Source organism: Lissotriton vulgaris, chromosome 2_1, assembly GCF_964263255.1.
Source record: "Lissotriton vulgaris chromosome 2_1, aLisVul1.2, whole genome shotgun sequence".
Classification (NCBI taxonomy): Eukaryota; Metazoa; Chordata; class Amphibia; order Caudata; family Salamandridae; genus Lissotriton; species Lissotriton vulgaris.
Window position 1 is genome coordinate 1,940,938,296 of NC_141687.1, and position 25,151 is coordinate 1,940,963,446.

The following is a 25,151-nucleotide window of genomic DNA, read 5'->3' on the forward strand; positions in this document are numbered from 1 at the left end:
GGATAGGGCAAATACGATATGCTTCACCATATCTATCACAGTGAAGGTGACAAATGCGGTAGGCGATTGGCCCATAAACACTGAGCGAAGCGTCAGACTGAAAGGATCCAAGTAATATGGACTGCCAATGGGGCCGAGGTCACAGATGGCCCCACTAAAGTGATAGTGCTTCATGATTTCTACTACTCTCTATACACTGGCCAAAGCCTTCATCCGTCGGAAGCCCATGAGCACCTTTGTGGAGCTAACACCCACCGGTTAACCAAAGAACAGGCTGACTCCTTTGACACTCCCATCTAAATGTAGGAGGCCATCTCGGCTATCTCCTGACTAAAGCTGTTAAAATCTCCAGGCCCAGATGGCTTCTCAGCACTGTAATTACCGGACTCCTTTAATTCCTTCGCTGATATGGGTACACTTCTCGTACCATGCTGGAAGCCTCAACTGCAGCATTCCCAAGCCCAGGAAGGATCCACTCTGCTGTGGCTCCAACTGTCCCATCTCACTTCTTAACGTACATGGCAAGCTATTTACATATTAGTGGCTTCCCTTAATCATGCCGGGCTTGGTGGAGCCAGAGCAGTCCGTGTTCATTCCCCATCAGCAATGTGGGGATAACACAAAGAATACTACAACTAGTAGACAATGCTGCTTGCTCCCACAGGGAGGTGAAGCTCTTAACTGTAGATGCGAGAGACCGTTTGACAGGGTTCACTGGTTGTATCTGGAAGCTACTCTGGTCCACTTTGGCTTGGGTGCCTGGTTTTGCAGGTGAGTATTTGGTTGCTACAGCAGCCCCTCTGCGGTGATCCAGGTCAATGGGCAGCAATCAGCCCCCCTTCTGATCCGCCGATGGACATGCCATGGGCACCTAAGATACCCTCTAATATTTGATCTTATATGGAGCAGATGACACAGAAAGTCAAAAATAGCCCTCAAAATGCTGGAGTGAAGTTCCCTAAGCCTATTTGTGGATGATGTTATAATCAAGCTTGACGATCCGCTTGCCGCACTCTCTGCTAGTCCTTTTAGGGGAACTGGATCGGTTAAGCAAGGCACTAGGCCTCAGCATCAACCCTAAAAAATCTCAGGCGCCCAGCCTCTCTGTGCAATTCCCCCCAGAGGAACAGTTGACTTCTAAATATCCACTGACATGGGCAACGCAGTCGATCTTGTATTTGGGGATTTGGATCACCCCACACTTTGGGATACAGTCAACTTCAGCGCTCTGCTCAGGCAGATCAGAGCGGACCGACTAATGGAGTCACTATTGCTTCTTCTGGCTTGGACACATAGCAGTCTTCTTGAAGTCCTGTTCCTGCTCCAAACCCTCCCAGGAGCACAGCTAGAGGGACTGCTCAAATCCATGTAGGCAGATCTAAATCGCTTTGTCTAGGGAAATAAGCCACAATACGTATAAGCCACAATTTGATCTACAGCTCTATGAGACAGGGAGGCCTGGGGTCCCCAGTCTTCTACATTACCATCAAGCAGCACAGCTTCGCTTTCTGGTTGAGTAGAGTCACTCGGGAACCGAGAAGCACGGGTGTTTCATGGACTGAGCGGTGCCGGAAACACTTAGGTAAAATACACTAGTTAAAACAGAAGCACAGGGCGTGGGGGGCTCTACTCATCACCAATCACCAGGGTAACCCTCGCGGTATGGGATTGTGTATTGCTCGACGAGGCTTTACCTCCTTTCCTTAGCTCTTTATGCCTTTTATTAGTAAACAAGACTTTAACCCTGGTCTCCACCCCACAGCCTTCCAGGCTTGGCAAAGGTCTAGCTGTAGGTACATCACGCACCCCTTTGACACTAACAGTCCCATTCCCTTCGAGCAACTGAAAAGCACATACGACATCCCTAAGTCGGAGCGTCTTCACTACCTTCAGATCCCACATTGGGTCACTCACCCCGGGATATGAGAGGGAGCTGCGGGATGGGAGACCACTGACCACATTCGAGAAATGGCTCCTGGTCAAAAATAGCAACAGTCGCATAATCACTGAACTTAACACTCTCCTTACACCCCCTCCACCCCTCCCCCGCCCACAGAAGAAATCAGGGAGGACAGAAACGCTATGCCCAGGAACTTGGATGCTCACTCACAACAAAAGGGCCCCATTACGATACCGGACGGATGAGCATGCAACTGGCATACGGAAAAGGGACTGCCAAACGAGTCATCAGCGGTCCCGCTTTGCAAATAGGATAAGACTGCCTTCAAGGGGGTTGGAAAGTGTATATTTTCTCTTGTAGACTGCAGTTCAAGCAGCAATAGGAAATATACACTTTATACACACCCATGCACCGTGTGGCAGGCATCATGCGGTGCCTGCCTCACGATGCATGAATATTTTGGGGGGCATCATAGGTGTCCCTTTGGCCTCAGAGCAGAGGCTGCAGCGGTACGGGGGCCCAGCTAGGGGCCCCCTGACAGCCTCTCTATGGAGGTTCGACCGCCATAGAAAGGCTGTCTGAAGCATGCATTGTGATACCCATGGCAGTGCCTGAGCAGGCACCACCTCCATTTTGGGTATTAAGTTTCACACACTGCCCTGACGTGCCCCTTGAGCCGGTCAGAGGCAGATTCCCCCTGCAGGCATCGGTTGGACCACCCATATCATAATACGGTGGTCAGACCAATGCCTTCGATGGCAGGCAGGCCTCCACCGACAAGCTAACGGATGGCCCTCTGCCCGACATTGTAATGGGTCCCAAAGAGTGAGAAGACATGCATCACTGCCACCAAGATTGATACATATCGGTATCTCACACCAGTCAGATTACACAGAGGCAACCTAACCTGCAGTGAGAATTGCTGGAGGGGATGCTGGGAACCAGTAACTCATGTACACTTGCTTTGGGCTTGCCCGAACCGGACATGATATTGGGACGCATTGTTAGCAGATATTGACCTGTATTTTGATACGCAGTTGCTGCGCTTCCCAGCCTACACCATAGTGGGGCATCCTAATGCTCTGACATTTTCCTTAAGATTGTAACAAGGGAAGCATATTGGTGTCATCCTCAGAGCTGCATTAAAAACCATTCTTTCAAACTGGGCCATGGAAAAAGTGGCCACACACATAACCTGGCTGCATAGACTGTGGCACATACTAGGCATGAAGAAGATTACCCTCTCCATGACCCATAAGTCAGCCTTGTACCATGAGATATGGGCTTCATTAATAGCGCTGCTTCCACTGAATTCCACAAACTGACTTGCCCTAAATGAACCTGACAGCTCTGACAGTCTGAAGTCATAGTACCAAATGCGGGTTGCTTTTAGGTCGCAGCTGGAGATTTCCTGTGACACATAACAAGGAGTGAGTCTGTGGAAGGATGGAGGGAGGAAGGGGTGAGGGGGGCTTCTAGTGGTAAGTTTGTATTCACTGTTCACTCATGTTACTGGTATCGCTGGTCAGCCCTGTAGTAGCAAGGCCATGATGGAGCATCGTTTGCCTTCTACTGCGTAAACTCAATAAAATAGTTAAGAACCATAAAAAGTCCCAACATGATATGGCATATGCAGTAGATTAACTAATGTTGAAAACAAACTGCTGTGCAACTCTGCGCCATGCACACACCCTCATATCCTCTTTTTGCAATATTTTTAAAGATGATATGAACCCAAATAGAAGCAGCAACCAAAGGAGCATGCAGCAAATGAATGTGAACTCTAATAAAAGCATCAGAAGAAATACAAACTTCTAAGCATACAGATAACACTTACCGTATAGGATGGTCTCCACACGTTTTTGGCCTTTCCATGACAGAGACCCATTTGTCATCATAGCTGAAAAGGGAAAGGTCAAGGTAGGGACTGCCGCTGTATGACTGAGCACTGATGGGAAGCTGACCTAGAAGTCTCCTAACTGCCTCTGTGTGGCCACCATATTTTGCATTGACAATTGTGTCCTTAAATCTGAAATAAAAGGAAATGTACATAGATTATGCCCATAGACAAACGTTCCATCGTAGTGACAACTAGATTTAAAAAAAATGTACAAATGTAAGCATACAATATAACAACACACTTACAGACTAAAATGTTGAACTTTCCAGTTTAGGAAGAGAAAAAAAAAACACAAAGAATGAAGAACTGCATGCTGCAACATGCCAGCTCAAAACACTCTACAGGCCACGTCCAGCGTTTAAAACCCCTCAAACCGCAACCCCCTGTCATGCAGAGCCAGCAGCCATGCACTTTGGGGGATGTCAGCAAGTGCCCAACTAAATAAGAAGTACAGAATGGATACTTTTCTGGGGTTTATTCACTTACTTGCCTTTTAATTTTTTTGCACTTTTGAACTTCAGTTTTTGTAACTTTTTGTTTTTTTGAAAAAAAACTTTGAAATAAACTTAAATATAATTTCTTTTATTTTTTACACAAGTAATGTGTTCTGTTTTCAGGTGTTGTTTCATGGCCCTTGAATTTATACTGTTCTGTTACCTTCCCTACAGACCACAACTTTATGAAAGCATCTGCAGTAGAAACTAAAAGGCTGGATGTTGTCATCATTTTCTAACTCTTCTTTTTGCTGCACTTCCTATTGTGCAGTTTGTTGCTTTTCTAATGCTCATTTCTTTTGTACCTCTGCATGCGCTGTTATTTGTCTGCATAGCCCTCAGGTGCTTCAACATTCCAGTGGTTCCCATCAAATAATGACTGGTGAGGTGCACTACCTGGGTCAAAGGGCACGTCACCTCATGCCCACCCCTTTTTAGATCTCGCCTGTGTTGCAGCGCATGCACGGCTCACTGGCAAGAAATTTTGTGAGAGCGATTTAAAACAAGCATTTACAATGCAACGGTTTCGCCTTTGCCAAAGTTAGAGCTATTGGCATTGTATCCCGAGCAACTATAAGTGATGTGATAGTCCATCAAAGACTGTCAGCAGTAAATACATCAGTGCATTAGGCAGGGTTGCCAGCAGTAAAGTAAATAAAAACTATACATTTGCATTGCATCTACATTGCTTATGCATAACAGCCATAGCAGCAGTCACCATGCACCAAGGTAACAATATGAGTGATACATCTCTCCAACTTAAATAACAGCTTTAAATGTATTTTGAAGATGTAAATGCTTTTTCTCCAAACATCACCCTGTCAGTTCTGAAAACACACACATTCTCGTCTCAAATATATGCATTTAAATTTTGACAAACTAATAATATTTCGACCAAGCAAAGGCTTTCATGTTTAGTAGGCTGCACATAAGAGAACTACTCATTGGTAGGCGGCGAGCTACTGGTAGCTCACAAGCAATAGGTCTCGCATTCACACGATTTTGAGCTATTGGCATTGTAAATGACAATGCCTTCTATTTATGTTTTGGGTTTTAAAACAAATACAGGGCATTGTTATTTACAATACTAATAGCTTACAAAAATGCAATGAGCCTCACCATCTATACTAACAGAAAGGGCACTTTAGATATATCAGGTCAAAGAGCAAACACCCCAAATGACACAGATAAAAGCACCTTAGAATACTGAACGGACAGCAACTTCACATGAAAGCAGCCATAGTTTGTTACAATATGAAGGGACCCGTGCACAGGCGGTATTTCATCTGAATGGAAGAAACAAGAGTTGTCAATAAAACGCACTAACAGCAGCTGCTCTTCACACAGTTGTGCTGCTGCTTTTATTGGCAGCGCTGGCAGGGGCAATAGGTGGTGCAATGTGCAGTGGTCTCCTGACGAGGGCCCTGACACTTATTGTTTTTACAAATTAAGCACTGTGCACGCATATGAAGCATGAAAGTCGAGTCAGCCCTGCTGGATTCGGCCAGCAAGCGACCTTCCAAGTTGTATACAGCACCAAGGAAAGTTTTTCCTGCTCTATTGTTATTTCTCAAACAACTATCGACCGACTGCAATCTCAAGAAAGGCCCTGTTTGACGTCACAGCTCTTAATCACATTACTAGGTGTTTTGGGAGCTAACGATACAATCTCATTCATTAGTTTTGGTCTACAACAGTGTTGTTTCTGACGGAAATATGTATGAATGACAAGACATCTGATAAAACCACGCTAAAGGCTATAAAATCTTATCACAGGTCAGTAGATAATATTAAGTTTAATACCATTTAAAAGACACCTAATACTACTGCGTCGGCAACTTACAACACTGCTTACCGGCGCCGTATGAAAAGCTAGCTGAATGAGCAAAAACGAGTCTGCGAAGACTAACTAAATTCAGAAAACTATTTTGTTTAAACAGAAGTAAAATGTAAACAAGTCCCTTTGTTATTCTGAGGGACTCCAGACCGCAATCCTTGGCGCTGAGAGCAGTCTGCAGACAAATCCTGGTGCAAGGGTCAGCCTGTGTGCGAGTCCCTGTAGTGGGAGCCTACGGGCTGCCTGTGCGCAAATGCTGGTGACAAGACCTCCTGTGCACAAGGCCTTTTGTGGACTTGAGGGCGTCCGCACCCGTGTCCCTAGTGATGAGAACAACCTGTATGAAAGCCTGGTGCCGAGGTCAGCTTGTGCAAAAGTGCTCGTGCTGTTATTTGACTTTGCACAACCTGTGAGGCAGATGGGATCCCGGGCACAGGTTCTGTGCTGTGGCAGCCCGTCCAGGAGGCTGCAGCCCCGCAATAGACAGACACAGACTGTTCCTCCGGGCAGCCTCCTCTCTTCGCAGCCTGCCGCTTCCAGCTCCCACTGAGCTCCGTGCCTGAAACTAATTTTTGGAAGCTGAAAAAAATGCTAACACAGGAAGTGGAGAAAAGCCGTCTCCAGGAGATGAATGCGAAAGAGTAAACCAAGTTGTCGGAGGGGCGGGGGATTAGGAAACGGCTCGCTCTCCCAGGGAGACTTTGACCAAGTGAGACAGGGGCCCCAGCTCTGCAATGACCCACACGAACCCTGCATCTGCGCACCTGCACTTTACTTGTCAAAGTGAAAAAGTCACCGGCCAGTAGAGATTCTCACGCAGACAGCCCTTTAAATTTGCTCGCCTCGGATACTCCGCTGGTTGCATCTCTAGCAACACTGAAGAGACATTAAATAGAAAACAGATGCACGGAGCGGAGCTTGCGCACAGCTAGCTTACATGGAAACACGCGCACCGCGTAATGGTGAAAAAGAGCCACTGCTTTTGGTTATGTCACTAAAACTCTGGCACCTGGAGTTTTGCACATTAAGTTCAACTTTTCTAAGTGTCATATTCCCCATTAATTCTTCAAATGTTATTGTTACATGTGATTTAGGGACGTAGCAAATCTGGTCTTTCAAATTGCTAATGGATTCTGGGATTTCTATGCATATTCATTGCATTCTCTCCTCAATATCACATTTAGTAAATTCATCCGATTTAAAACAAGGTCGGGAAGGGTGGCAACCAAAACAATAACAAGTCAGGTCCTGGGCCGGCAGCCAATCACAGCGCGGCCCGGGGAATGACGTCACGGGGGTGTCCCGTGCCGGCAGCCAATCACAGCACGGCCCGGGCAACAAGGGGCGGGACTTAAAAAAAGAGTCAAACACCCACGATTCGCGTCCTGACGGGGGAAACAGTGACGGACAACCATGTCTTCCAATGGCTAGCCTCCATTTATGGAGCTAGCCAATGGAAGAAGGGGCGGTTTCAAGTCCCCACTACTGAGATAACATTAGATTTCGCCCTGCCGCGCGAGCACTGCTGCGCAGTGCTACCGCCAGGGCGAAACCTAAAAAAGGCTTTAATCTCCGCCCCTCATTTCCATTGGCTGGCGTCACCGTTTATGATAAACGGAGGCCTGCCACTGGAAATGAGGGTTTTTTGTGGATGCCCTTTCGCCTCCAATCCGACTGGGTTGCCTGCTTTGCTGCTGTCACAAAGCACTTGCTTATCTTTATGGGGCTAATGTGTTTCAAATTCACGCAAATTAGAAACACATGGCCCCATAAAGCTAAGAGATCGATGCTTATTTTCTACAGCAGTTCTGGGTCAGCCTTGAAATGTAATTTGGTGAAACCACAAAGTTTAAGAAAGCAGTATCTCTAAAACCATCGGTCTCACAATTTACAGGAATGAGAGGCCTCTTTATCATTTTTTTCGTGCAATATTTGATAATGCATCAATTCTCCACCGTAGAGTTCGACGCTTGTGTTGCACGCAGCTGCCTGAGCATTTCTTTTGCATGGCCCAACCGCACTTTCTTCTAGGTAGTGTTCTACCACGATGCAGTATTTCTCCTTAACTGTTTGTCTTCGAGTTGTCCGTGTATGCTGAAATGCAACCTTTGAGAAGGCAAGAGATTCCCTCAGCACAGTCCCATCTTATGTCAGGCCAGCTCTCCATATCCGGGGGGCGCTCTGAGGCGCGTGCACATTCCCTTTAAAGTACTGCTTGTTTCTCTGGATTCCAGTGGCTGGTATGAGTGCACAGCCCACCAAATGTAAACCACATCTTGTTTCAGCTTCCACCTATAGGAGGTAGTGTAGTGGAGCAGTCTAGGCAGGCAGGTTGGTCAAATTTCCCAGCTGCAATCGAACTAGCCAAGTAAGTCAACCACGCAGATGAACTCCATGCAGGGGTACTTCATTGCTCTGCGCTGTGCCCCAGAACCAAAGTGTGCCTTTTAAGTGTGATGGAGGTTTAGCAACTCGAACACACGCAACATGAAAAACACACAATACATTTGAATGTATAGTAAGTTCTTATTCTTTTTTTTTTTAAGGTCGTCATAGTGTGTGCTCCTGGTGGTGTGGGGGGTGAGGAAAGACAAAGATGACAGTGCAGCACTATGTAGGCTAAGCTGTGCAACTATTAATGCAACTTCCCAAACAAGGGGGGCAACGCACCTCATGCCTGCAAAAAGCTGGGTCTCTGGGTTCTCGCCATTGAGTCCAGGCTGGTCCTATTTCTTTAAAGCTGTCCGCTTCCTTTTCCCCTTGCACACCACAAGCAGAAATAGTTTCAGTCCGAAGTCTGGCATGGGCAATGTTCCTTTGTCGAGGTTCAGTCCGAAATCTGGCACGGAGAATGTTCCTTTGTCGAGGGAGAGGTTTCAAATATCTAATCAGCTGTTTCCTGCCCATATCAGCGATGACGGAATAAAACACAATCCTTAAATGTTTTATTTGGTGAAATGGGAAAGTTAGTTATTAAATAGAAGAATTTTGACCGGATCATGTCTTACTAATGGTTATCCTCAATGCTAGCAACAATGCAATACAGCATTCTACCTGTGACCCTTAGTTTTCCAGAGCCAGGCCAGAATTTTTTATTAGCCCTACATCTCTGTCTCTCTGTGGAAATACCTGGGTAGCGCACAGTTGTTATGCTTCTTTTTACTAATCTAACTCTACCTGTTTCGTGGAATGCATGTGTGGGAACTTTTCAGATTCATCATAGTTGATTTGAATACCGGTTTGTTCTAACAAACCAATTTCTCTGATAATGGCGACAAGATTAGCATGCAGGTTCTAAATGAAAAAGAGAATATTGTTTGCATATAATGACACTAGGAGGCTTCTAGTTGGAAAGACAATTCAATTCTGATACTCCCTGAGCCAGCAGGACAGAGGCTCCGTCACCATAACAAAGAGCAGGGAGAACGCCTCTTCTGGCTACCTCTACCTAAGGGATCTGATGAGCGGTTTTTAATACATATCCAATCACTTCCATCAAAGTGTAGCAGCCCAATGAATATCTGTTTGGTAGTTGCCAATGCAAATTCTATGCAGGGTTGTGAAAAGGAAGGACCATTGCAGGGTATCAAAGGCTCCTCAGTGTTTAAAAATGCCATCACTGCCTCCGGTCAGGGATAATCTGGTGTACTGGAGCGAATGGTGTTCACGGATTATGTGCCATGGATTTGCTTAAGATAAATCCCACTTGATCCGAGAGGCCCATTTGTCTATCAGAGGGTTAAATCTGGCAGCTATAACTATAGCTAATATCTTGTCCAAATTTAGGAGGCATGGCAGATGGTATGAGTGGCAAAGTCTACCATCCTTATTAGGCTTCAGCAACATCATAACAACCACATCCCTAGTGGTGGGAGAGAGTTCGCTTGTCCTCAGCGCTCCCAAATAAGCTTTAAACAGTGTGAGAATAGAGAGTCCTTCCATTGTTTAAGGAATTCATCAGTTAGCCCATCTGAAAAGCTTTTTTTAAAATTTCATATTGATTCCATGCAGCCCCCTCACCATCACCCCTTTCCTCCGCCTTTTAGTGTCTGTTTTGGAGGTTGTGTCCTTTAGTACAACCATATGTACATTTTCCAAATTTTGTCTATTTACCTTTAATTTTACCGTTCACAAATAGTTTTGCCTCTTGGTTATTTGTCTACAAGACGTATTCTCATTAGCATGGTAGCTTTGTTTTTATATTAGCCTTTAACCAATTTATCTTTAACCCCATCGATGCTCATGACAGAATGGTTCCGTCATGAGCATCGGTACCCCTGTGCTCATGACAGAACCAGCCAGGGGCACAAAATCCCAATTAGGGTGGGGGGCATTGGCATGCCCGTTTCGGGCAGCCCCCACCCTAATCAAAATGTGCCCCAAAAAATCCCTGGCATGCAGTAGGCTTTCTGTCCCCCCTGGGGGACAGATGGGGGCATTAGCCCCCATATGCACCCCGTGGGGGGAGTGCAAAAAGCATACTAGTCGCCGGGGATTTTTTGGGGCAAATTGTAATTAGGGTGAGGGCTGCCCAAAATGGGCATGCCAATGCCCCCACCCGCAAAATTTACAGCCTTTCTGTCCCCCTGAGGTTCCGTGACGATTTGAACCCGTGTTTTCAATATTGTCGGAAATACATAATATTGGTATCAGCGAACCGCAAATGATCCATTTAGCATATCCTGGTGTTTTCGCTACGCTACGAGCAAGAGCACTCCTTTTATAAACACATTTCTGATCTACCCACGGCATCCATCTTAGATCATGGCAGCCATTTTGTGTTTCTTGCCCTCACATACGCAATAGCCTCTGATCACTTCATTTCGACTAAGGACACGTAGCCTTAGCCGGAGATTCACCTCTTTCATGACACGTGCACCTTAAACCAGAACACGCTGTAGCTGCATGACTCGACAAAGGTTGCCTCCTCTGCCCGAGGCCAGCCCTACTGAACTGGTTCTCGTGTCCATTGTCCCGATCATGATTAGGCAGCCGAAGCCGGTAGCCTTGCCCATTTACAACCCACAAACATCTCTTATCCCGCTTTCCTATCTTCCACACCTGGCTCCGTTCCTTTCTTTCTGAATCTTTATTAGGGGGAGGTAACGAAATTTACGATGAGGCGGTCCGGCTCTTGAATGCAATATTGACAAGGGACTGTGATGAACTAGTGGGAACCCCTCTTCGTAGATGTTTTGTATCAGATTTTCATCAACGGTTCCTGTGTACGCCAAATATTTATTGTTTGTGACACAAAGGTTTTGGGAATGTACCGACATGTGAAGAATTCGCCTGAAGGCCAAAATTTAGTATATAAGGAGCAACCCTCTATGTACAAATCGAACAGGCTCCTAGTTACTGCCCATGCGTAGTTTCTGTGACTTCTGTGTCCCTGCAGTAATAAACCTTTGGTCTTTGACGCCACCATCGAGAAGCCCGTGTTTCTGTTCATTTGCGCACCAAGGCAGGTGGAACTCCGGGGTCTTTGGGTGTTGTTCCCTGGCACCTCTGGACGGAACCAAAAAGTCCAGAACTCCAATTGGCGCCCAACGTGGGGCGACGTCATTCGGTACCGGTCCAAGAGCCTGAAGAGTTCGAGAAGCTTTGTGTGAAGATTCCTGAGGGAGGCGCCCCACTTCATCGATCCCGGCATATCGCAAAAGTGGCCCGAAGTTCTCTTCCACGAGGGTTCCCGTTCAGGACGGCTGCAGTGGGCCGTTGCCTTGACCGTCGCCCTGTCTTGGACCCGAGGTGCAGTCCTTAGTACAGCGAAACGTGACGGGTTTCTCCTTGGTGACGTCTTCAGTGCCTCAGTTAAGTATTTAGTGGTTGCTAGTTGGTTACTTCGTAAGGGTTGTTATAATCCTTTTTGGTTCTTGGTTTGGTTCGGTTTTGTAAGATTATCCCTGGTTGTTCTGGTTACGATAATCTATTTGGTTCAGTTTGGGTATCGATACATTAGTTCGTTTTGGTAGGCCTTAAAGTTCTTGGTTCAAGTGCACATATCTGTTTTGTGTTTTGTTTGTTTTGTGTTCCGGACTGCAAAATGGTAAGTCGGAGAAATTGTATGTTGTCTTGTTTTGGTTGCACCAGTGACTCACGATTGGAGGACTCATGTCCGGTTCCTTCGATTGGGACTCCCCTATATGACTTATATTGTAAACATGGTGTGGGTCCTATATCCTATAATGAGGTGTGGGTCCGCTACACCGAGAAAGACGGTGTCCTTAGTTGGCCACTGCATGGTAGTTTTGAACCCGAAATTCTTGATAATTTAGAAGCGAAATTGTTTAGGAAGAAAGCCCGGCCGGCAATGTTTGATTCTTTCCGTTACTGGCGAAAAGAATCCAAACAGAGAGAAATGAAGAGATTAAAGAAAGAACAGAAAGAGAAAGAAGAGTTGACTCTAGAGCAAGCAACTAAGCAGCTGCAAGATAACGAGTGTGAGAAGGCCATAGAGGTGGCCATTAGAGAGCATAATTTAGCGATCGACAAGTGCTACCCTGCCTTGCCATCGAAAACGGCTAAGATACTAGAGGACCCCGAAAACGATCCTCTGTTGTCTTATCTGTTGCGGTCACCTCCACCGTATGCACAAGGTGCGTGCTACGGCTCCACTTGTACCAAATGTTCAATTGCCGGTTGCTGGACAACCTGGTATTGCTGCCCCTCAGAATCAAGTACCTGTACCTCCTGTGATTAATGTGAATGTTCCTACGGCTCCTCCTCCTCCTGGATTGCCGACTTCTATACCTGTATCTGTCTCGCTTACACCTACTGCTTCACAAACTATTTTTCTCGATACTCCTACTGTTCCGCTATCTGTTCCTACTTCCACTGTGTTTTCTACGTCTGCGAGTGTGTTGACTCCACTTTCTGTTCGTCGAAGAATCACTGATTCTGTGTCTAATATGCTGTCTCCTTTCTATAAAACTTTAATTAAGACTCCTACTTCTGACTCTGTTCAGAGACGTAGTCAGCATCCAAGCATTGAGGAACGGGGAATTTTAGATTCCACGGCTCTCAGATGGATATCGAAGAGTAGGAGATATAGTACGAAAGATGTGCTAGATACATTTATGCAGTGGAAGGAACCAACGCAACGGTACGTCTTTGATGAGATGTGCTCGTTGTTACGTGAGGAAATAGAGGAAGATGATATTGAATCGAATTTAGAAGACTTAATTAAAGTTCAGAAAGAGTTTGCTGCTGGTATGATAGTAGGTGAAAGAAGCAATGGAACTGATCTTAAGTTTTAGGAATGATCCATCTCTTCGTTCACCGAGAGATTTAGAGAAAGGTAAGACGAAGCTGAGTCGCCAATATCCAATGAGGGAGGTTCCTCCGATTTGGCGCGAAGCTGTGCAAGCTGATGCTCCTAATGGTATTGCTGCCGCTCCGGCACAATTCCAGAGAGTGTGGATACACATTCCGTGGAAGCGAGCCGAAGTGCTAGCAGTGAAACAGGCCTTGCCAGATCCGCGTAAGAATCCTGCTGGATATTACAAGGAATTAACACAGACGGTTGAGGCTTGTATAATGAACTTAGCAGACATTGATATGTTATTTGGAAATGTAGTTCCGCAACCAGTCTGGGCTAAAATTCGTAGGGAAGATCATCAAGTTGCTTTAGGTGGGGATTGGGCAGCTATCACTGCAGCGGATGGTCAGCAAACGGGTGGTGCAAAACCTGAACCCCTAATTGCTAATCTTCCGGGTAGGATAATTGACTTAATGAAGACTCTGATGCCCGCATTGCGTGTTAATTGGGACAAGTTATCCGCATGCAAGCAAAAGAAAGACGAAAGTGTCTCCGACTTCTTCACGAGGTTCGAAGAGACTTTTGTAGATCATAGTGGTCAGGATATGAGCACTGAAGGGGGACAGAGACTGTTTGTCGATAAATTTGTGCATAATTTGTTACCTGAGTTATGCAATAAATTAAAAGATTCAGAGAGTGCGTGGGCTGTTTCTACAACTGCGCAAATACTTGCAACTGCACAATATTACGAAAATAGGGATAAAGAGGAAAAAGAAAAATCAGACAAGAAAACGAAAGATTTAAAGACTAAAGTTCTTTTGCAACAGGCGTATCCGCCTCGCACAAATCAGACTAATATGCAACAGAATTCGTATCAAAGGACAGATTATAGCTCACCGAGGCCTCAATACCAGTGGAACCAGTGTGCGTACTGTAAGAAAGAGGGTCACTACAAGAATGAATGTCCGATCTTAGCGCAAAATAATGCAGCAGCAGCTCAGAGAGGTCGTGGTGGTTTTGTGCAAAATTCTAGAGGTCGAGGGCGAGGTGCTATGCCTCCACAAACGAATGATCGTCCTTCCAATCACTTTGATCAAAGAAATGGACAGTCAGCCCAGCAAAATAGATCTCAACAATATCTTGTTGAAGACTATTGTGAAGTGGATGAGGGATTTCAGCAAAATGGGTACTAGGACAGCCATGGACAGAGAGAGGGAGTAGTATCAGTTCCAGTGGATCAGAGTGGGCCTTATGTCGCAGTAGCAACATCAGGTGTAGTCGAACCGTTTCTGTTGGATACTGGTGCCGCAAAAAGTTCTATCATTCATGCGAAACTCCCTGGCGCACCTTTGTCCGGCTCAACAAATGTTTCTGTAGGTTTTTCAGGCGCCCCTGTTTACAACCCTATATCTGGCCCTTTGTCTATTTCTGTTGGACCGTGTCAATTGAAAGCACCCTTGATTTTGACGACGGGTTGTAATGAAAATCTGCTTGGTTTAGACTTGTTAAAACGACTATATGCGACATTGTACTGTTCTCCGGAAGGGGTACAGCTTACATTGGGTAAAAGAATCACCTCTCCGATGTACTTGTCAATGGATGCACTCCCACCAGAGCTGCGTTCACTCCCTGATTCTCTTTGGGCGACTGGTCCTAATGATGTAGGCCTTTTAGAAATACCACCATATGTAGTAACTTTGAAAGCAAATGTGAGGTTCCCAAGAATTCCGCAATACAAAATATCTAGTGAAGGTGAGCGTGCACTTTTACTGATTGTGCAAGATTTGATTAAGAAAGGTGTGGTCGAAGAAACTAGAGGAAATGTTTGTAATAGTCCTGTATTACCGATTTTGAAACGAACTGATCCCACAAAGCCTCCAGTATATAGGTTTGTTATTGACCTTCGAGAAGTTAATAAGATTGTAGTCCCGCAGTTTCCTGTGGTTCCAGACATTACTGCCTTGTTAACATTGATACCTGCTACAGCTACTTGGTTCTCAGTCATCGACTTGAAGAATGCCTTTTTCAGCATTCCGATAGCCGAGGAAAGCAGAGATATTTTCGGCTTCTGTCTAGGAGGTCGCAGTTTCAGATTTAAACGCGCTCCACAGGGCTACTGTGAGAGCCCATCTATTTACAGTCAAGCATTAAAGAGCCAATTAGACTCCTTTGTCCTTCCTCCAGGTTCTGCTCTAGTACAGTATGTAGATGATCTTCTAGTGGCTGCCGATGACAAAGAAACTTGCAAAGCAGCTACGGTTTCGTTATTGTATCACTTGTCTAATTTGAATCACAAGGTATCACCTTCTAAAATGCAATACTGCTGCCAAGAAGTGACCTACCTAGGTCATCTCTTGTCAAAGGAGGGAAGGAAGTTGACCCCAGAGAGAATAAAAGCAATTACGCAAATGAGTGTTCCACGCACACAGAGAGAAGTAGGTGCCTTTTTAGGTATTACCTCTTACTGTAGGCAGTGGATCCCGAATTTTTCTCTTTTAGCGAAGCCGTTGGTAGCTTTGACTGGGAAAAATGTTCCGAGTCCGGTGCCATGGTCTGATGAATGTCAAAAGAGTTTTTCTGAGTTACGAAAAGCATTGTGTTCAGCTCCTGTATTGGGTACACCTGATTACAGTAAGCCATTCACGCTCTACGTTCACGAGAGAGAAGGTTGCGCGTTGAGTGTTCTGACACAGAAATTTGGTGATAAACAACGCCCTTGTGCGTATTTTTCATCAACATTGGATCCGGTAGCTAGAGCGTTACCTAGTTGTTTGAGAGCTACAGCGGCAGCTGCGGCTTCCATTCGACAATCTGCTGGTTTAGTGATGAACAACATGCTAGTGGTCATGGTTCCTCATGCGGTGGATACACTCATGAACCGAACCAAGACACAACACCTTACCAGTGCGAGACTATCTGGTTACGAGCTGACATTACTAGCGAGTCATATTCAAATTAAAAGATGTAATGTATTGAATCCAGCAACATTGTTGCCGGCTAATCAAGAGTCGAGTGATTCCGAGCCACATGATTGTTGTTTTAAAATGGAGGAAGAGACAAAAGGACGAATTGACTTGAAGGATACTCCATTATCAGATCCGGATGGTACATTGTATGTGGATGGGTCATGTTTTAAACTAGAGAATGGTGATGTGACTGCTGCCTACGCAGTAACGACTTTGAAGACGATTGTGGAGACTGCAAGAGTGATTCAGAATTCTGCCCAAGCTGCAGAATTAATAGCTTTAACAAGAGCGTGTGTTTAAGCTAAGGGAAAGAGAGTGAATGTTTTTACAGATAGTCAGTACGCATTTGGCGTGGCCCATAGTTTTGGCCGTTTGTGGAGAGAAAGAGGTTTCATTACGTCCCATGGGACTAAGATTCAACATGGTCAGCTAGTTAACGACTTGTTGGAATCTCTAACCTTGCCGACTGAAGTTGCGATTGTAAAGTGCAGTGCTCATAAAGCAATCACGGATGATGTTGGTCGAGGAAATGCTTTTGCTGATGAAATCGCTAAACAGACAGCTAGAGACATAATGAGCAGAATGTATGTTGCTACGTCTGCTAGGTGGATTGCTGAATCTGGAATGTGTGAGGATACAATGGAAAGTGTGAAAGAGATTCAGAAAGAAGCAACTGAGGAAGAGAAACGTGTATGGAGAGAGAGTACGGGCAAATTGGATTCAAATGGGTGTTGGATTGATTTGACAGAACAACAGCGTTGGATCTTGCCTGATGCGTATGTGCTTGCAGTGGTGACGATGGCGCATGGAGTAGCGCATATAAGTTCTAAAGGAATCTGTAAGATGTTGGCTCCGGTCTGGAAGAATGATGGGATCAGTAAGTGTGCAGAGAGAGTGGTGAAAAATTGTATGGTATGCCTGATGCATAATCCTGGCAAGGGAACTCCAACTCCTGCTGGTCACTTCGCTCCTCCTTCCTGCCCCTTTGAAGTGATTCAGTTAGACTTCATTCACATGGATCGCTGTAATAATTTGAAATATGTCCTGGTGGTAGTCTGTGCTTTTTCCAGATGGATCGAAGCATACCCATTAAAGGACAATACTGCTCTATCAACTGCCAAAATTCTTCTCAAGGAATATTTCCCTAGGTATGGAATGCCACGGATTGTATGGTCAGATAATGGAAGTGAGTTTATAGGGAAAGTTATGCAGAGTGTGTGTGCCGGCCTAGGTCTGAAACAAAAGTTCCACAGTGCGAACCATCCCCAGTCTGCTGGTTTAGTGGAGGGTTACAATGGCACCCTCAAGCTGAAATTAGCTAAAATACAAGCATCCACAGGTTTAGCCTGGCCAGACGCACTTCCTTTGGCCCTGTTATCAACGAGAGCAACTGTACATTCTAGAGTAGGGCTTAGCCCTTACGAGATAGTCTTTGGCCGCCCGGCAAATATCTGGGGTGTGCCAAGGCCTAAGGAATTTTGCTCTCTAGAATATCCTATGTTGATAGACTATCTTTACGACTTGACTGCTAAATTGAGTCTTATTCATCAACAGGTTTTCGATGCTTTACCAAAGCCTCCGGAGAGTCCAGGGCATCAGCTGAAACCAGGAGACCTAGTAGTCATCAGGAACTTCGCGAGGACGAAGAACCTTCAGCCGAGATTCGTCGGCCCCTTCCAAGTCCTGCTTGCAACAAGAACAGCGGTTCACGTAGCTGGACGCAAGCATTGGGTGCACGCATCCCATGTTAAGCGTGTCCCTTTGCCGCTTCCTTACGACGACTGGGTGAAGAAGGGAATTGGTTCCTCCGAATTTGAAAGCACGCCAAAATTCATCCCTTTCAGCGATGCCGAATTAATCACTGACACTCCGAAATCTGACTCCCCTCCTGAAAAGACTCCTTTGAACACTGAACATTTGTCTCCTGCATCAGAAGAAACTCTGCCATCTGCGAACTTAAACACTGCAACAGCTACCAGTGATACGCTATTTGCCGATCAAACAGTACCTGCGAAGCAAAGATATAATTTACGAAACCGTAAAATGGACAAATAAAGCAGGCAACTGCATATTGTGATATTTTGATATATTGAACTTTTGCCTTCAGCCAGGAAGTTTGCTATTGTTTTATTATTTTAAAATTGCCTTGCCGTCTGGGTAGCCGTAGGGTCGTGGCTGTGTGCCTAGTTGAATCTGCAGGGGTCTGACACAAGGTCGATCTTTCTGTTGGTTCTGGGAACTCCCAGGGCTGATAGAGGCATTTTCATCTACGCACACATCATCAGTGGTCGCGAGCGGATTGTAGAAGATGGAGCTTCCTGCGCTGCAACGAGAAAATGTGATTTACGTTCGCAGAAACAGACTTTACAGAATTCTTCATAGCAAATGCTTTTTGACGCAATGTGCCATTACATTTCTAATTGTTTTGATAACGTTGGTGGGTGGAATCGTTTTTGGTATAAGTTTGATTTATGTACCAGTAACTACAGTACCTCCCCTTAATCCTGTTACTTCTACTGTTTCCTCAATACACTCTTTTCATTCGTTTCCCGAACATGAGCAAGCCCGACGCTCAGAGTTCATTAACAACACTTTTGTACAGCTCTTGCATCAACACCAACTGGTAGTTAACACTACAGACTGCTGGGTGTGTGGCTTGATACCCCACACTATGGATAAAGGCATTCCCTATCTAGTCTTGCCTTTTAGCTACAATGGATCATTTCAGGCCCTTCAAACCATCTTTGCTTATGCCCTTGAAACCTATCCTCCGCGCCCCCCACGTTCCACTAAATATAACTCTGCCAACAAAGCTTTAGTCCAGGGAATTATTGACATGATCAAGGACGTCAATAATACTCCATCATACCCTAGAGACGAACTGCGAGTATATTTAAGTTGGAATTCTTCCGAGTATCGCCTTAGTTTAGGAGAAAGCAAGCGTAAAAGCTCAACTCCAGTCTGGGTCGTACCTCACCGAGGTCAGGTCTGTTTGCAAGGTAATGGGAGAAATCCGAGAGCTCAGCTAGGGAGGAGTGAGTGCGTTGAGACTTATGTGTTTCCGGCTAACTCTTCCCCTGCCTTCCTCACTGCTAGGGGTACCTACTTCATCTGTCGAGACCGAGCATATACATGGTTACCTGCTGACTTTTCAGGTTCATGTTATATTGCTCGATTGTTGCCTCCAACATACACTGCTTCATCTGACTACCACAGGACCAGGGTAGCGAGAGGTGTCTTCAGCAAGGAAGATACCACTGGTCAGGAAGCTGGAGACTTCTTCAAAGGCTTCCTTCCGTTCTGGGGGCCTATGGCCAATAGTAGAAACATACGTCAGCTAACACGGGTAGTTGAATCTACTATTACCGAAACTGCTGGTGCCCTTAGCAATTTGACAGCTGAGCTTCAGGCGGATAGACTCATGACGTTGCAGAACCGTATGGTTCTAGACGTTATCCTTGCAGACCGAGGTGGGGTATGCAGAATGATCCAATCGAGCTGCTGTGTCTTTATTCCTAATAATGCTCCAACAGTCTATGAGGCGATCTCTAAGCTACACAAGATTTCCGACTCTATACACGTAGACAAGGGAAACTGGTCCTTTATGGAGTGGTTTTGGACTCTGATCTCAGCGTGGGGATGGAAGGTTCTAATGGTCATCGGTGTCATCTTGGTATTCCTATTCTCATGTTGCTTGATTATCCAGTGTGGTCCTGCTCTGTGTAGTCTTTGTGCTGCAACCTGTTTTAGGAAACCACCTGCGTTTGGAGAAAAGGCACGAGAAAGGATGATGATACAACAACATGTCACTGACCTGATGAGCATAGAATTAGATTCTGACTTAGACTGAGTAATTGCCTATGTAAGGGCAAAAGGAGGGTCTGAGGTTCCGTGACGATTTGAACCCGTGTTTTCAATATTGTCGGAAATACATAATATTGGTATCAGCGAACCGCAAATGATCCATTTAGCATATCCTGGTGTTTTCGCTACGCTACGAGCAAGAGCACTCCTTTTATAAACACATTTCTGATCTACCCACGGCATCCATCTTAGATCATGGCAGCCATTTTGTGTTTCTTGCCCTCACATACGCAATAGCCTCTGATCACTTCATTTCGACTAAGGACACGTAGCCTTAGCCGGAGATTCACCTCTTTCATGACACGTGCACCTTAAACCAGAACACGCTGTAGCTGCATGACTCGACAATGGTTGCCTCCTCTGCCCGAGGCCAGCCCTACTGAACTGGTTCTCGTGTCCATTGTCCCGATCATGATTAGGCGGCCGAAGCCGGTAGCCTTGCCCATTTACAACCCACAAACATCTCTTATCCCGCTTTCCTATCTTCCACACCTGGCTCCGTTCCTTTCTTTCTGAATCTTTATTAGGGGGAGGTAACGAAATTTACGATGAGGCGGTCCAGCTCTTGAATGCAATATTGACAAGGGACTGTGATGAACTAGTGGGAACCCCTCTTCGTAGATGTTTTGTATCAGATTTTCATCAACGGTTCCTGTGTACGCCAAATATTTATTGTTTGTGACACAAAGGTTTTGGGAATGTACCGACATGTGAAGAATTCGCCTGAAGGCCAAAATTTAGTATATAAGGAGCAACCCTCTATGTACAAATCGAACAGGCTCCTAGTTACTGCCCATGCGTAGTTTCTGTGACTTCTGTGTCCCTGCAGTAATAAACCTTTGGTCTTTGACGCCACCATCGAGAAGCCCGTGTTTCTGTTCATTTGCGCACCAAGGCAGGTGGAACTCCGGGGTCTTTGGGTGTTGTTCCCTGGCACCTCTGGACGGAACCAAAAAGTCCAGAACTCCACCCCGTGGGGGGAAGATGGGGCAGTTGCTCTGGCAAGACATTTTGTAAGCAGGTTTTCAAAGTGCTACCCACAGGCTTTTGACGGACACCAGCTTGATGTTACGCGCACAGGCGTGCGCGACCTGCACAGCCATCTGGCTTTCTCATGTGAATCCCCTTGTCAGCTTCATGTGCTGGGAGCGCTGCTGCAACCTCTCACCGTCCGAGGCGCCATCTGGTTTTTATCACTTTGAGGCAAGCACTCTTTAGTTTCGCGGGAGGCAATGTTTTCGTTTCTGTTGACATTTTTTAGTTGGAGTGAAATTCGATATGCGCGCGCACGCACGCACACAACTCCCGGGCTTTGTTCCTCCCTTTTCCAGATGCAAATCAGCCTGACCCTGTGCCTCATGGTAACAGTCCAGCCCGAACTGCCAAGCCATGTCTTCCCTGGACCGGAAACAAGCATCCTGGGACCGGTTTCGGATTCATAATCCTCATCAGCCAGGCTATCTTGAATCCAGTGGCCAAGTGAGCAAGGGACTCGCGTCTGAGCATACCCTGCCAACTTAGGGCGAACAAAGCGAAACAAAAGGGGATGATGGATGGAACGTTTGAGCAAATCAAACACTCACCCCAGTCAACTGATCTGGGTTAAATCCATCACCATTCTTTAGCTCACTCAGCCATCCCAGTTCAGACATGGCCATATGCAAATCAGTCTGACCCTGTGCCTCATGGGAACAGTCCAGCCCGAACTGCCAAGCCATGTCTTCCCTGGACCGGAAACAAGCATCCTGGGACCGGTTTCGGATTCATAATCCTCATCAGCCAGGCTATCTTGAATCCAGTGGCCAAGTGAGCAAGGGACTCGCGTCTGAGCATACCCTGCCCACTTAGGATTCAAGCAAGCCGGGCTGAAGACAGCTGGAATGCCAGAAACCGGTCCTCGGAAGCTTGTTTCCGGTCCAGGGAAGGTATGGCTTGGCAGTTCGGGCTGGACTGTTCCCATGAGGCACAGGGTCAGACTGATTTGCATATGGCCATGTCTGAACTGGGGTGGTGTGGAGTGCAAAAAAACTATGGATTTAGGCCCAGATCTCTGTACTGGGGTGAATGTATGACATTGTTCTGCATTCTGTCCATCAACTGTGGTTTTTGCATTTGTCACCCCGAGTGGGATTGGTATGCTCAGACGTGAGTCCCATGCACTCCACACCACTGGATTCAAGCAAGCCGGGCTGAAGACGGCTGGGATGCCAGAAACCGATCCTCAGAAGCTTGTTCCCGGTCCAGGGAAGGCATGGCTTGGCAGTTTGGGCTGGACTGTTCCCATGAGGCACATGGTCAGACTGATTTGCATATGGCCATGTCGAACTGGGGTGGTGGTGGAGTGCAAAAAAACGATGGATTTAGGCCCAGATCTCTGTACTGGGGTGAATGTATGACATCGTTCTTCATTCTGTCCATTAACTGTGGTTTTTGCACTCCTCTTTGCAGCAGTCGCAGCAACAGCCAGGGACACGGCAGCAACACCGATAGGGGGCTGCCATGACAGTCCGTACAGTCAGTGTCACCACCATGAAAAGTGAAGAAAGACAAACTACAACTTTGCGGCTGGTGGTTAGAACACCAGCCACTGTCTTACTAAAAAGGCACGACCATTTACACATTTTGGCATTCGCAACCTGGACGCTTGTATTTTTCAAAATCCAATGTACGGAACACACTAGTTGAAACATTATATGTAAGTCACTTTTAATCTTTATGATTCAATAAAATCTAACGGCGAAGTTGGGCATGAAGAAAAAGAAACTATTTTACAAATGTTAGCCGTGTTTCATTTCTTTACCCGACAATTATCAGTAAGAATCTGTTGACGCTGTGCCTTTAAGATGGACACATTAGTAGTTTCAACCTTGTGTGATAGTTTCATGTATGAAGTCCCTCTTCTTTGTTTCCAGCAGAACCAAACTAACGTAGGAAGGAGTTAACATTGAGGCGCGGGGGGGGGGGGGGGAGTTAATGGGCGTCTTTCTTTCAATTTCCCTTTCTGACATCTTTCTCGAACTCTGCATGCAGTGCAGTGCACTTGTCCTAAAATAAGCTGACTCGAATGTGTCTGTGCTGGCACGCAGCTTTTTGATATACTTTTAATCTCACCTTCATTTACCGGGTATTTTGAATTGTTTTGGCTCTGCTAAACACCAAAATGCAATTCCTAGATTTCCTATGATCAGCAAACAGCATTATAAAGATTTCGCAGCTGTTAACTTTTTGCAAATAAGAATCACACATTTGGAGTGAGGGTTAAGCCATCATATCAAGTCAAAGCTGCACATAGTGAGAAGGTCTGCTCTAGAACCTAACATTTAAAACGTTACTTTATCCAGAGCTCCTCTAAGGATCAATAGAGTACAGGCTACAAACCTGTGCCCTGTGAACAGCAGGCAGGGTGCACAGTGCCCGCTCCGCTCGCAGTGCAGCCCTGCATACGCTGTGGAATATGTGATTCTCTAAGGGACGTCACTACCGACAGCGTCTTCTAGGCTCCACTTTCAGTACGGAATACTGACCTGGTGTCGTTTTTGTCTGGGTTTGTTGAACGACTGCCAACGATGCAGAAATCTGGACGGACTGGTAACACCTTCTCCTCACAGGGCAGCCCTGCTGTCTGCACGACAAAGGGGCTTGTCTGAAAACAATCTCCAGACGTGATGACCGGGGCTAGGACTGCAATTTGCTCCTTTGTAATTATTTTCAAGTGCAAATCCAAACAGGTGAAGGTCTTTTATTCAGGGCTTATTAAGACAACAAGATGGAAAGCAATATAATTTTTCCCGGTGCCGAAGAGCACACGTTGTGAGCTGTCATCTTCTTGTTCCACGGGTGTCTCGGTGTTTCACCCGCACATCTGCCTGAAGGGACCCACACACAAAACAAAGAGTAGTGTCACTTGACAAGGTGTACATTGGCAGACCACAATCCTACCCAGAGGTCACCAGTGCTTCAGGGAACGCAACATTCTCACACTACCCAAGGCACTCTGTAAGGGCAAGGGTGCTTTTAGGAACTAGGAGCTAGGCCACAGAGAGAGGAGCAGGGTTACCTACATATTCCGAACCGGAGTATATTTGAGGTGTTCCTGGACTTATGTGCTTTCCACTGCTGCAATATTGGCAATGAACACAGTTCAATAGAAATCTGGGTTTCAGAGTACTGGAACAAAGAGGCCCACACTTCAAGAGCCGTCAAACATTCAGTTCCTCAGGTATAGGTCTTCGCTCCCTCCTTCCGAAGCACACACTTCAAGAGTCTTTGCATACTTAGATCATCTGGTGTTGGTCTTCGCCCACTCTCTCCTTCCTAAGCCCACACTAGCTGCACTGACTTTTATCAAAACTTTTATTGGTGGTAATTAGTTGTTTCATGATAGTATTGCTTGTATTGAACTATATCTCAACTTGCACTTTTGGCAATGGACCCCTTCGATGCCAATTGCCCGATTTAAATGTTTTTATTCTGTTTGTATTTGTTCTTTTATGGCTTTTAGCTGAAATAAAGATTATGATATGATTTCAAGTTGTCTAGTACATCTGCTGTCAAGCCATCCCTATGTGGCAGTGCGTCAGGACTTCTGTGAGTCGTTGCAGGCTGTACCATCCTAACAATAACAAAGAGTTATCATGGAAGAAGCAGCTAGTGATTCCCCCAAATTGCAACTGAAACCCAGAAGTCAGGCCAATGAAATAGACTAATTAAGAAAAATAACAAACCAATGGGAGTAAAAAAAAAAAACAACATCAAAAGCCCACCGAAGATACAATATGATCTGACTATCACAGTATAGACAATAGGTCTCGCCTTTGGGACCTTATAAGTGTTTAGCCATGCAACAGTTGATGTTGTTGCACCAAGGATATTGTGCTGCATAACAAAATACTTATAAGGTCGCAAAAGCGAGACCTATTGGCTATGCCA

The 25,151-nt window shown here is 45.8% G+C and overlaps 1 protein-coding gene across 3 annotated transcripts in view; it reads right to left on the reverse strand.

Moving 5' to 3' along the window:
- DET1 (DET1 partner of COP1 E3 ubiquitin ligase) overlaps nt 1-25,151 on the reverse strand; it is a 114,179-nt gene that overhangs the window by 32,734 nt on the left and 56,294 nt on the right. For all 3 annotated transcript variants that reach the window (XM_086958121.1, XM_086958122.1, XM_086958120.1), the window contains exon 4: nt 3,738-3,929. In XM_086958121.1, coding sequence (XP_086814247.1) covers nt 3,738-3,929 — 192 coding nt within the window. The remainder of the gene's footprint in view (nt 1-3,737; nt 3,930-25,151) is intronic.